General features: G+C 45.8%; 1 protein-coding gene across 2 annotated transcripts in view; it reads right to left on the bottom strand.

Annotated features, from left to right (window-relative positions):
- LOC107204529 (zinc finger CCCH-type antiviral protein 1-like) overlaps positions 1 to 533 on the bottom strand; it is a 25,168-nt gene extending 24,635 nt beyond the window's left edge. Inside the window, exon 1 of one of the 2 annotated variants that reach the window (XM_015627824.3) lies at positions 171 to 533. In XM_015627824.3, the coding sequence (XP_015483310.1) occupies positions 171 to 445 (275 nt within the window). In that variant the 5' untranslated portion in view covers positions 446 to 533. The remainder of the gene's footprint in view (positions 1 to 170) is intronic. The other variant, XM_015627825.3, reaches the window with a different exon arrangement.
- Between the last annotated feature and the right edge of the window lie 10,527 nt (positions 534 to 11,060).

The raw sequence follows: 11,060 nt of genomic DNA, 5'->3' as shown, positions 1-11,060 counted from the left end.
GGAGCGGGGGGGTTTGTGGGGGAATTGGAGGGTGTAAGGGAAAGTTTGGGGCGGATGTGAAGGCGTTTGGGGGGTGTGAGAGGTTTGGGGGGTTGTGAGAGGTGTGGGGGGTGAGGGGATTGGGGGGACCCCGGCCGTACCCACGGGCTGCCCGCGCCCCCCGCGCTCACCTCACGTAGCACCTGCCCATGAGGTGCAGCTTGCAAAGGTGCAGCCGCTCGCAGCCGTCGCACTCCTTGCGGACACAGACCCGCACGTCCGTCACGGCAAGGACCGCCAGGCCGCCCTCCAGCACCAGGAACTGCCGGGGGCCCGCCGCCGACAGCGTGTCCTGCAGCTGTAGTGTCGACAGCCCGATGTTCTCCTGCAGCTCCTGCAACCCCAGCCGCCCGCCATGGGCACACAGCGTCTGGGTGAGGAAACTGGACACGGCCGGATCGCACATCCTGCCCCTCCACTCGAGACGGGACCGCGAGCGGGACTGTGTCTGGAGCGGGGCGGGAGCGGGAAGAGGAGCAGGAGCGAGGCGGGGACTCGTCACTGCCTCTCGGCCGCGCTGGACGGGAATCGAAACCGAAGGCACGGGCGGGGCCAGCAGCTCGGGCCGCGCGGGGGGCAGGGATCCGACCAGCCTCGAGGTCTTCTTGGCTGAACATCACACTGGAAGAGACTAATGCAAGAAGTGACAGAAAGGATTGAGAGGTTTCCTTGTTATTATTACGGAATCACTGAGTGGTTTGGGTTGGAAAGGTCTTAAAGATCATCTCGTTCCCCCCTCCTACGCTGGGCAGTCTCCATCCACTAGACCAGGTTGTTCCATGCCCCATCCAACCTGACCTGCAACACTTCTAAGATGAGGCAGTCTTGCCTAACCTTTCCTCACCTTGCTAACTTTTGCTCTCTCTACATTAACACGAATCTAATGCAGAGCGTTAAGCATATAATGCAGGATAAAACATATACACAAATAACTCTAATGTTTATGTAGCAATGCCATTACTTTTCTTCCCGACTGGAAGTGAGCTGCTGATCAGCGCCGGTTGCAGCAGTGTCCTGGCAGGGCTGTAAAGCTGTGCTGGTTTTGGCTGGGGTAGGTTTTTCTTCAAGTTACTACTGTGGGGCTGTGTTTTGGATTTGTCCTGAACACAGGAATGATAATAGAGATGTTTTCATTATTGCTGAGCAGTGCTTGCACAGAGCCAAGGTCTTTTCTGTTCCTTGTACTGTCATGCTGGGGAGGGGCCAGGGGTGCATGGGAAGCTGGGGTGGGGGGGTGGGTGGGAGAAGGAAGGCTGGGACATTTGGAGTTACAGCTTTTGTCTTCCTAAGACACGGTGGTGTGTGATGGGGCCCTGCTCTCCTGGAGATGGCTGAACACCTGCCTGCCCTTGGGAAGCAGGGAATTAATTCCTTGATTGGCTTTGCTTGTGTGTGCAGCCTTTGCTTTCCCTATTACGCTGTCTTTATCTCAATCTAGGAGTTTTCCAGCTTTTACCCTTCTGATTCTCTCCCCAGTCCCACTGCTGGGGAGCGAGTGAGTGGCTGCCTGGGCCAGGCTGCTGGCTGCAGTTAAACCATGACAAAAGCAGAAGTGCCAGGCTCCTCTTAGTGTTGAAGTAGGGCTGGGGAGGGTCTGTAGGATGGGGAGGAAGCACAGCAAATACTGAACCGAAAGAGGGTTGAGGATTAAATTCATTTGAGATGAGCTTTTATATTGAAACCCTTTGGTGCTGTGAGTTTCAGGGACAGTATCAACTGCTCCCTCTGGATCAGGAAGTTAACCTTGAAAATAAAGTGAGTGGCCTGTGTTGCCTGTTGCTGATGGCTGATTTGAAAGGCATGTGAAACTACAAAGTCACAGTCGCTGTTCAGGTCATAAAGAGAAAACCACCTCCAGGAATAAGGCCAAGGTGGTACTAGAGCCTGTGGTATGCTCTTTCTTTGTTGTTGAAGGCTACATAAGAACCTTTTCTTTGGACATACTTCCTCATATCTGTCCCCCTCCTATGATAATTGAAGCAATGAAATTATTTCTAAAAAGAAATAGAAAAGAAGAGGGAGGAGTTTGCCACATCATAGCTTTGGAGAAGTAAATTGATAGTTCTGGGTTAGTTTATGCTCCAGCTGTGGATATTGGCATTCTCAGGTTTCAACTGATCATCAAGGATAATAAAACTCAGATCCATGCTTGAGGTAGTTGCAGGACTGACTGATAAGGTAGAAAATTATTCAAATAGTGAGTCAGCAATATATTACCAGCTTTATACAGTAGATAATAATAATAATAATAGTAGTAGAAGTAGTAATAATAATGATAAATTAGGCAAATTGTACAGTAATTTGCTTATATTTATTTATCGTTTGTTTTTTTCAGCCAATTCCAGTGTAAACATACATTTCTGCATTAATCCACTCAGAAATCTGAACTACTGGCCTGAGGAGCTTTGCTGCATACTTTGTGGAACAGTATTAACAGAATAGAGCAGTAAAGTGAAGCACTGCAAGCAGAAAGAAGCTACAAATGCAGTCTTGGCAAGCATGTTCTATTCTCCACTTAAATACATTCAAGAAGGGTTTATGCTCAGAACTGAGTAAAAGCAAACAAAGAAACATTTCTGGATTTATCCTGTTTGTTACTATGTTTTGCAAATACAAATGCCCAAATACTTGACTTCCTTAGCAACTTTAAACAGAACCATATGAAACAGCACAACTGGGTAAGGCAAAAGGGATCACTGTATGAAGGAATCCCAAAATGGTGGTTTTTTCATAGTGATTCCAGCATTAAGTATAAAGCCCTTTGTTTAAAGTTAGAAACCAGTGTTGCTGGATTGCTATAACCTCTTGCTACCCTTTAAATCTTTCTGTCTGATGTCCTCCACTTGCAGCTCTAGTATTTCCTTCTGTCCTGGTTTAGGGCAAATTTGGGAGAGAACTTCTAAATGGGGTCCCTCCAGGAAAGAAATTCAAGCAGCCCCTCCCCCAGCTGGTCTGGGAAAAGATTTCCTTGGAGAAAAGTGGAAAAGAACCTGTTTATTTAACAGAAATGGAATAATATTAAACAATAAAACCTCTCACTGTTTGAAGAGATGACAAATCCAGAAAAGTCCTTTCTATGGGTGTAGCTCAGCTTACTCAGTCTCTTATCAGTCCCTCTGGTGCTGGAAAGTGCTGAGGCCCAGGCCCCGGTGGGCCACAGGCGTGAGCTCCCGGGGTTTGTCTGGGTTTTCAGTCCAGAGCAGGTTTGAACAGATCCAAGAAGAAAGGAAAAAAACAGTCTGGGGAACTTCTCTGCCTCAGCGAGCTAAAAACTAACTAAAAGCAAAGGAGAGCTCTGTCCTGCTGTCTGTCCATGCTGCAGACAGCACAGTCCAGGAGCAGGATGTGGGACAGTGAGGGCTCTTTCTGAACACAAACTGTGTGCTGCTACTTCTTCCCCCCTTCACTCTCAGAACCAGTCTTAAAGGTGCAGAACTTAATATGTAACATAACAAGGTGATTGAGGATACAAACATCATAAAGTCACCCCAGGACACCTTGTTTGCCCTGACTCTGGTATTCAACTGACTCTGTAGTAAGCAAAACCAGCTTTCAGAGAGTTTAAACTGAAATATGGACTGGTATGAGCAAAGTATGAATGGAAGTGGCTGTGTGCAAGCACCAGAAGAAACAGCAGAACAAAGGTTAAAAGAATGGTCTGTGTTAAATAACCAAACCCACAGCTTAAGGCAGTCAAATTGAGAAATAAATTGTTTTTCTCAAACCAGAAGTTCTGCATTCTGTCAGCAGAAAGTTCTACCATCTGACATGCTGGATGTGGCAGGAAGATACAGCACATCACAAATAACATCTATTTCCTGTTGGTTCAACTGGGAGCAGGCCATAAAATGTGGAAACACAGAAAATGAGCAAAGAAGTTCCAAGATGGGGGGGGGGGGGAGCAGCAGTAGCCAGACTGAAGCACAAAGATGCCACCACAGTCAGTGCTGGGTTCCACAAGATTTCCAAGGCAGTTTTCCCCTGCCAGTGGACAATAACACAAGAGATACCAAAAGGGTGTGATGGTTGGTGCTCATCTTCCCTTTTGTTACATGCAACATGGATTCTGGAGAAACCAGCACCCCTCATGGGCTGTGAGTATGGGGTGAACAGAGTTGGATAAATTGAATGAATGTGAATGAAAGCTGGAGAACTGTGTTAAATGAATGCATACCTAAATGCAACTTCTGCAGCTTGACTGGGTGCAGATGGGTTTTGAAACAAATGTGCCTTGTCTGATGTATAAGCACAGGACATGGTTACACTGGATTCTGTGAAGCTGCCCTGCTCTATGTGAAGTAGGGGCTATTCCTGCTCTAAATAGTTGGTACAACCCAGCTTCCCTGGTGCCTCTAACTACATCAGCAGTTCTTCCTTGTGGGGATGGCTAAAGTGTGCAGAAACACCCTGGAAATTATGCTGTCAAACCGGCTTCCCCCCTTTTTATTCTGGCATGACTTGTTCATTTTCTCTTATTATCATCCCCATTCTACTTCCTGAGACGATTCTTTCAGGTCTCAGCTTTGGCTCACTTTACGAGTTATTCTCTGCCCCACACCCAACTCTTTTCTTGCCTTGGATTCCCCAGACTGTTCCAAATGGCATTTTGCAGAACATCCTGGCACCACTGTTTTCTTGTTTTCCCCCTTCCATTTCTTACACAGCCCTCCACCAGTTCAGTACTGTTTGCTTACTTAGCTAATGGCTGCGTTTACAACTTGCCTGAGGCTTTCCAGATAATTTTGAGGCTTCTTTGTTTTGTGTAAACTGTTGAGCTATGTGATAAAAGTTCAGCTGGTGAGAGGTGGGAGCTCTCTTCTCACCTGACATGCCTGCCCTGAACACACCCAATAACTTGTTATAAATGACTTTCAAATTTCAAACAACCAAGTCTAATTAATTGATAGTATGCTTTAATAAATTGGATACAAAAAATAGTAAATAGCAATATAACATAAAAGGAATACAATTTAGTAAAATAATACAATTTAGTAAAAAAAAGTACAGTTTAGTAAATATATTCAGATATATATCTCTCTATATGTATGTGTGAATACAGTTGGCCAGTGGTTAAGGATGGTTAAGGCACAAACAAAACTGACAGGGGTACGGGGAGGGCTTCTCACCCCACTTCATGTACAAAAGAAAGCACTTCAAGATAAACTTATATACTGTACACTTATACATATTCATTAATGTTTCCCGTAAGTTTCCTCCTATTTCTGATTTTTCTGACTTTACATCACTTTTCTTCACGGCACATGCCTCACTTGTTGTTAGGGGATCTTCAGTCTTCTTTTGGTGGTCTTTTGGTGAAGGCTTCTCCTCTTCCTCGTTGTCCTTTGGATAACCTTACAGGTTTGCGGGTGTGTACTAAGCGTTGTGTTATGTTAGTCTACTAGTTAGTTTTATATTTACTGATTATTAGGCCCAATGCCTAAAATCGTTCTAATATTGTCCATTTCAAGGTTGTTTTGGTCTTGACTTATCTTCTAAACTACATCCTGTACCTTAATTTTGACATGTAGCATCTGTAAAGGGGTACATCTGCTTTGTAACACTGATTCTTGATAGTTTCTAATAATAACTTTAATAAGAGTTACAATTTAGTTAGCACAAATCAATTCCATTTATTACAAACTGCAGTCAGTTCAGACTGTCTCATCCCCTGCACAGGCACTGGAAGAAGACACAATCTTCATTGTAAATTGTAATTGTGACTCTGCTCAGGTCCCTTGCTGGTGCGGCTTGGGCTGTGGAGGTGGCTGGACAGGGACATGCCTCCCAGGCACCTGTCCAGAGAGGAGGAACAGGACTACAAGCCAAAATGGGAAAAAGCCAATTTGGATCGTACAAGAAAGGATGAAATTATTGTGAGAAATTTAGGGGAGGAACAAGTGTGGGAAAATAAGGGGGTAGTCAGTGACTGGAGTGAGTGCAGATGTGTGAGTATGTGATGGACCAGCTGGTGTAAAGGAGAAGCTGGAAGCTGAGGGCAAGTGCATCTCCAGGGACCAGCTCAGGATGAGACCTGTTCTTCTCTAGGGGAAAAAACACGGGGAGCCCAGCTATGGGACCTGGAATGTCCTGGCTAGCACTGTGTGACAGTCTGTCCTGGCAACTGGAGTATGGCTGTGCCTTGTGGGTCCCTCTGTGTGACCACAGTGTGGGACAGCTGCAGTATGGGAGTGGAGCCATGTGCCTGGGAAGCCTCATCTTATAAGAGATCTGAGACACTCACCTGCTCTCTTAGGTAGAGGACAGCACAGCATCTGGAATTACAGGAGAGGAAGGGAGGAGAGAAGGAGAAAAATGCAGCTGGGATGGCAACTTCTCCCAGCAGTGCCAAGGAGAGCTGTGGTGAGTCCTCCTCCCTTGTATATCTCAGAACCCTCCCTGCCCCTCCACTGCCCCCCTCCTCCCTCTTTCCCTCAGCGCTGCAATTTTTTTTTACTTTGGCTCCCTTGTATCTACTTTTCCTATCTTGCTCTGAGCAGTTCCCTGTCCCTGTATTTGCCCTATACTCACTGGTTTCTTCCTCCTTTGCTGTCTGTCTCTGGCTCCCAGGCAGTATTTTGGAGTTCTTCCCTCTCTGTGCTGGAGCTTGTCAGTGTATCTCCGATCTCTGTGTCTCTCTGTCCAGCAGCTTGTCCCTGTTCAAGGTTTTCCTGCTTGGCTCTAGCATGGAATGAATCTATTTCTTTCTCCATCTCTCTTTGCTCTGCTCCCTGCAACTCATTTTGAAATCCTTGTTCTCTGTCCTGTACTGGGATGTGTTCTTTCTCTGTCTCTCTTTTTTCCAGCTCCTGCTCCCTGTTTATCAATTACTTCTTTCCTCATCTCTCAGCCTGGTGTTGAATCACAATCTCTAATTCTTCCTTTCCTTCCCTGAGGCCCACTTCGGGCTCCCTGTCCCTATTTTAATTCCTCATTCCCTAGCTGGTGCTGTTCTTCCTGTGCAGGTGGTGCTGTGTCAGGTCTTTATCTCTATTGTAATAAATGAAAATGATTTCTGCTAACTAAATTGTAACTATTTAGAAAGTTACTATTAGCAGCAATCAATGGAATCAGTGTTATAAGGCAGATGTACCCCTTTACAGATGTTACATGTCAAAATTAAGGTACAGGATGTGGTTTTGAGATAAGTGATGTCCCAAGACAAAATTGACCTTGAGATGGACAAAGTTGGAATGACATTTAGGCTTGAAAATTATAAAATGTAAGACTAATTTGTGGAACATAATGCTTACTTACATAACACAACACTTAGTACACATGTGCACCCTGTAAGGTTATCCAGAGGACAACAAGGGTGAGCGTAAGCCCTCATCTAAAGACCACCAAAAGAAGATTGAAGACCCCCTAGCAACAAGTGAGGCATGCGCTGTGAAGAAAAGTGACGTAAAATTAAAGAAACGGAAATAGGAAGAGGCTTGCAGGAAACATTAAGGAATATGTATAAGTGTACAGTATAAAAGTTTAGTTGAATTGTTTTGCTTTGTGCCTGAGGTGGGGTGAGAAGCCCTCCCCATACCCCGGTCAGTTTTGCTTATGCTTTAATCATACTTAATTACTGGAAAATTACATATATAAATTGTATTCTTTTGCTAAATTATATTATTTTACTAAACTGTATTCTTTTATACCAAAATACTATACAATTTACTAAATTGTATTAATTTTTAATTAATGAATGAAGTTAATTCAATAGACCTAGTTGTCAAAATTCTAATTTCCTTTATAACACCTATCTTTACATTCTTTACTCTCCTTCCGTTAGCCCATTGCTACCATATTATTTTGCCATCTCTGTGTTTGGCTCCATAGCCCTGTTTTTTCCCTTCTCCTCTCTGAACCCTATTGCCCCTGGATGTTTTCAGTTTCTCAGACTCTCTCTGCCTGGCTCCAGCTCCCTGTTTTTTCATTCCTTCCTCTCTGTCTTGTAGGCAATCAGTACTTTTAATTTCTCAGACTCTCTTTGTCCTGCTCCCTGTGATTCAGTTTCTTCCTTCTCAGCCCTGTGGATGGCATGATTCTGTCTCCTCCGCTGCCTCTTCTTTTCCATTTTCCTGCCCATTGCTTTGAATCCCACACACCCCCTGCATCTTGCGGCTTCGCACCCCTGTGTTTTACTTCCTCCCTTCCTGCTGCATAGTATTACAATAGTCTGTTGCTTTTTCATTTTTTCATCTCTCTCCATCCATCTTGCTGTGCCCACTTTTTATTCCTTCCTCTCTGCTCTGTACTCTGCTATTTTTTGGCCTTTTCTATCTGTTTGTCCAGCTGCCTGTCCCTATTGGTTCATTCTGCCCTCTTCCTCATTGTCAGAGACTGAAATATTATAGTTTATGAGTTAACCATTTTCATGAAAGACTTTTGCCTATTATAGCAAAGCTATATTAGAAAGGTGCAGAGAAGACCACCACACTGAGAAGCCTTACACTGCTCGTTGATGAAGATAAGATAAAGGAACAACTCATGGCTGGGGACATTCACAAAGCACAAGCTTAACACCTTGAGGGCAGAGACCACAGCCCCCGGGCTATCAGCTGCCAGGCTCACAAAGGCCCTGGCACCCAAGGGCAGGGAAAAAAGGCTTTGGGTGCGTGTTGGAAAGGCCCTGGTCATAGGCACAGTGGCTGCCCATCCTGCACTGTGTAGAGGAGCCCAGCTGAGGGGCCCTTCACCCGGGGAAAAGATTATCCACAGCAGAAAGGGGGGACATGGCCCATCACAGGGGTCCCCAGACCCTGCCCCAGAGCACTGCAACACGATGTGACAGACCCTCAGTGTGGCAAGGGACGGTGTCCCCTGGCCCCTGCAAGGGAGCCACGGGGTCATTGCCACCTGCCCCAAGCTGAACTAATCCACTGCATTCTGTACTCCTCAGTGTGGCGTGGCGCGGCTGCAGCAGCGGGAACCCCCACCACCAAGAAGACCCAGATGGAGGGGAGCAATGAAACATTCTTGGGACCCTCGAATGGGTGATATCCTTCCACCTAACCTCTGTCACTCTCCCCCTGTCCCCCCACTCCCCTCCCTCCCTTCCCTTCCTCCCTCCCTTCCTCCCTCCCTTCCTTCCTCCCTCATTCCCTCCCTCCTTTTTTCTTTCTTTCTCTATGCATCTTTTACTGTTAAATAAAGCATATTAATTTTTTGACACCAACATCTAACATCGTTTGGTTTTAATGTCGTTTTGGGGTATATTTTGAATCTTCAAAGTTCTTTCCGGTTTATGCACAGAAACTTAGCTTTCTTTGCTCTTCTGGACTTAAACCAGATCATAACACTCCTGCACCCACCACTAGTCCCTGCCATCGCCATCTCTCTCTGTTTCCAGTGCCTCTGTGGCCCCGTTTCTGTGTCCGGTCACACATTCCTCCCTCTGCCAATCCCAACTTTTCTCTCCGCTCACTCTCAGGGACGAGTCCGGCACATGGATGGGCTCTGTGTCCCTGCTGCCACCTGCTGACGGACCTCGGTACTGCTCCCGCCCCCGTCCCCCCACGGCTGGGTTCAGTTAGGGATCCCCCACCTCCTTAATTATTACAGATTAGGGAGGCACCCCAAAGCCTCCCCTATTTCACCCCTGAAATCCCCCCGGCAGAGTCCAGAACATGCGGATGATCGATGGGAAGCAGCACCGGGCTGGTCAGTGAGCTGGGGTTTGGGGGTGCCCCGGCATTTCGGGTGGTGAAAATTTCGATAATTTTTGAGGCTCCCTCATAATTTGTGGCGGGCTTTAAATAATTTTTGGGGTGCCGCGGTCATTTTGGGGGAGGCGTCCCGTAATTTTTGGAAGTTTCCCTGACATTTTGGGGGGAATTCTTCATAATTTTGGCGGAGTCCCTCATAATTTTGGGGGGGTTCTAATAGTTCGGTGGTGTCTCCGTTATTTTGGGGGGTTCCCATAATTTTGGGGCTGATGCGCGTCATTTTGAAGGGGTTCCTCGGTTTGAGGCTTTTCTTGAGTGCTCTATCCAGGTGCACCCAGGACCCCATTCCAGGGGCTTTGGAATAACGGGAGGAGGGAGAGCGACCGTGTCGTGACGAGAGCAGCGACACGGCGGCTGTGCTTTACGGCAGCGTGGCGGGCACGTCGAGGCGGTAGCTGTGCTTTACGGCAGCGTGGCGGGCACGGCGGGACGATGGCTGTGCATTACGGCAGCGTGGCGCCGTGCGGTGGTAGAGCGTTTTACGGCAGTGTGGTCGTCCAGGTGGTTACAGTCAAAAAATACCTGAAAATTCATAGCCAGGGTGTGTGTAACATAATAAATCCTGTCAAGTTTCTCATTTATATGTGTGTATATATATATATATAGACAGGTAATAATAATTTATATAAAAACTGATTTAAAAATAACCTGCCATATTATATACAGGGTTTGAGAACGTAAGAACTCCTTAATAGATCTATAGGGCTTGAAATTGCGAATAAAACTTTTAATATATAAAAGTGAAATTAGAATTAAGGGCTTGAAAATGTGAGAAATTATGATCTATAAGAAGGAAATAGAAATAGCTCTTTGTGGTGAGCCAGGGGAGGAGCAGAGCAGTTGCTGAGTGTCATCAGGGTAAAATTGAGATAATCTGTAGGAGGCAGGTAGGGGAAATTTGGAAGATAAAGGCAGTATTGTAGAGAATGAACATTTTGAGAAGAAAACAAGGTAATCAGTAGTGGAGAAGTGGATAAGATTTGGGTAGTAAAATTTGATGTACTCTCTAGGGGAAAGAATGTAGGTAAAAGTGAAGTCCTCAGTAGAGGACATTTTGGGGTTAAAATTGAGACAGGTAGGGAAAGTTTTAGTGGTAAAAGTTGAGGTATTTTGTAAGGGACTGTGGATATTTTGGGGAGAAAACACGAGCTAATCTAAGGGATAGAATAAACATTTTGGGGATAAAAGAGGTAATCTGGGGTTGTAAAATCTAGCTAAACTGCAGGGCACATAATGAATATTTTGGAAGTATAGTCTAATCTAACCTATAGGGGACATTTTGAAGGAAGATTGAGGCAATTAGTA

This window comes from Parus major, chromosome 1A (genome assembly GCF_001522545.3).
Source record: "Parus major isolate Abel chromosome 1A, Parus_major1.1, whole genome shotgun sequence".
NCBI classification, from domain to species: domain Eukaryota; kingdom Metazoa; phylum Chordata; class Aves; order Passeriformes; family Paridae; genus Parus; species Parus major.
Note: the sequence above shows the minus strand (reverse complement) of the source record. Positions and strands in the feature narration are given on the sequence as shown.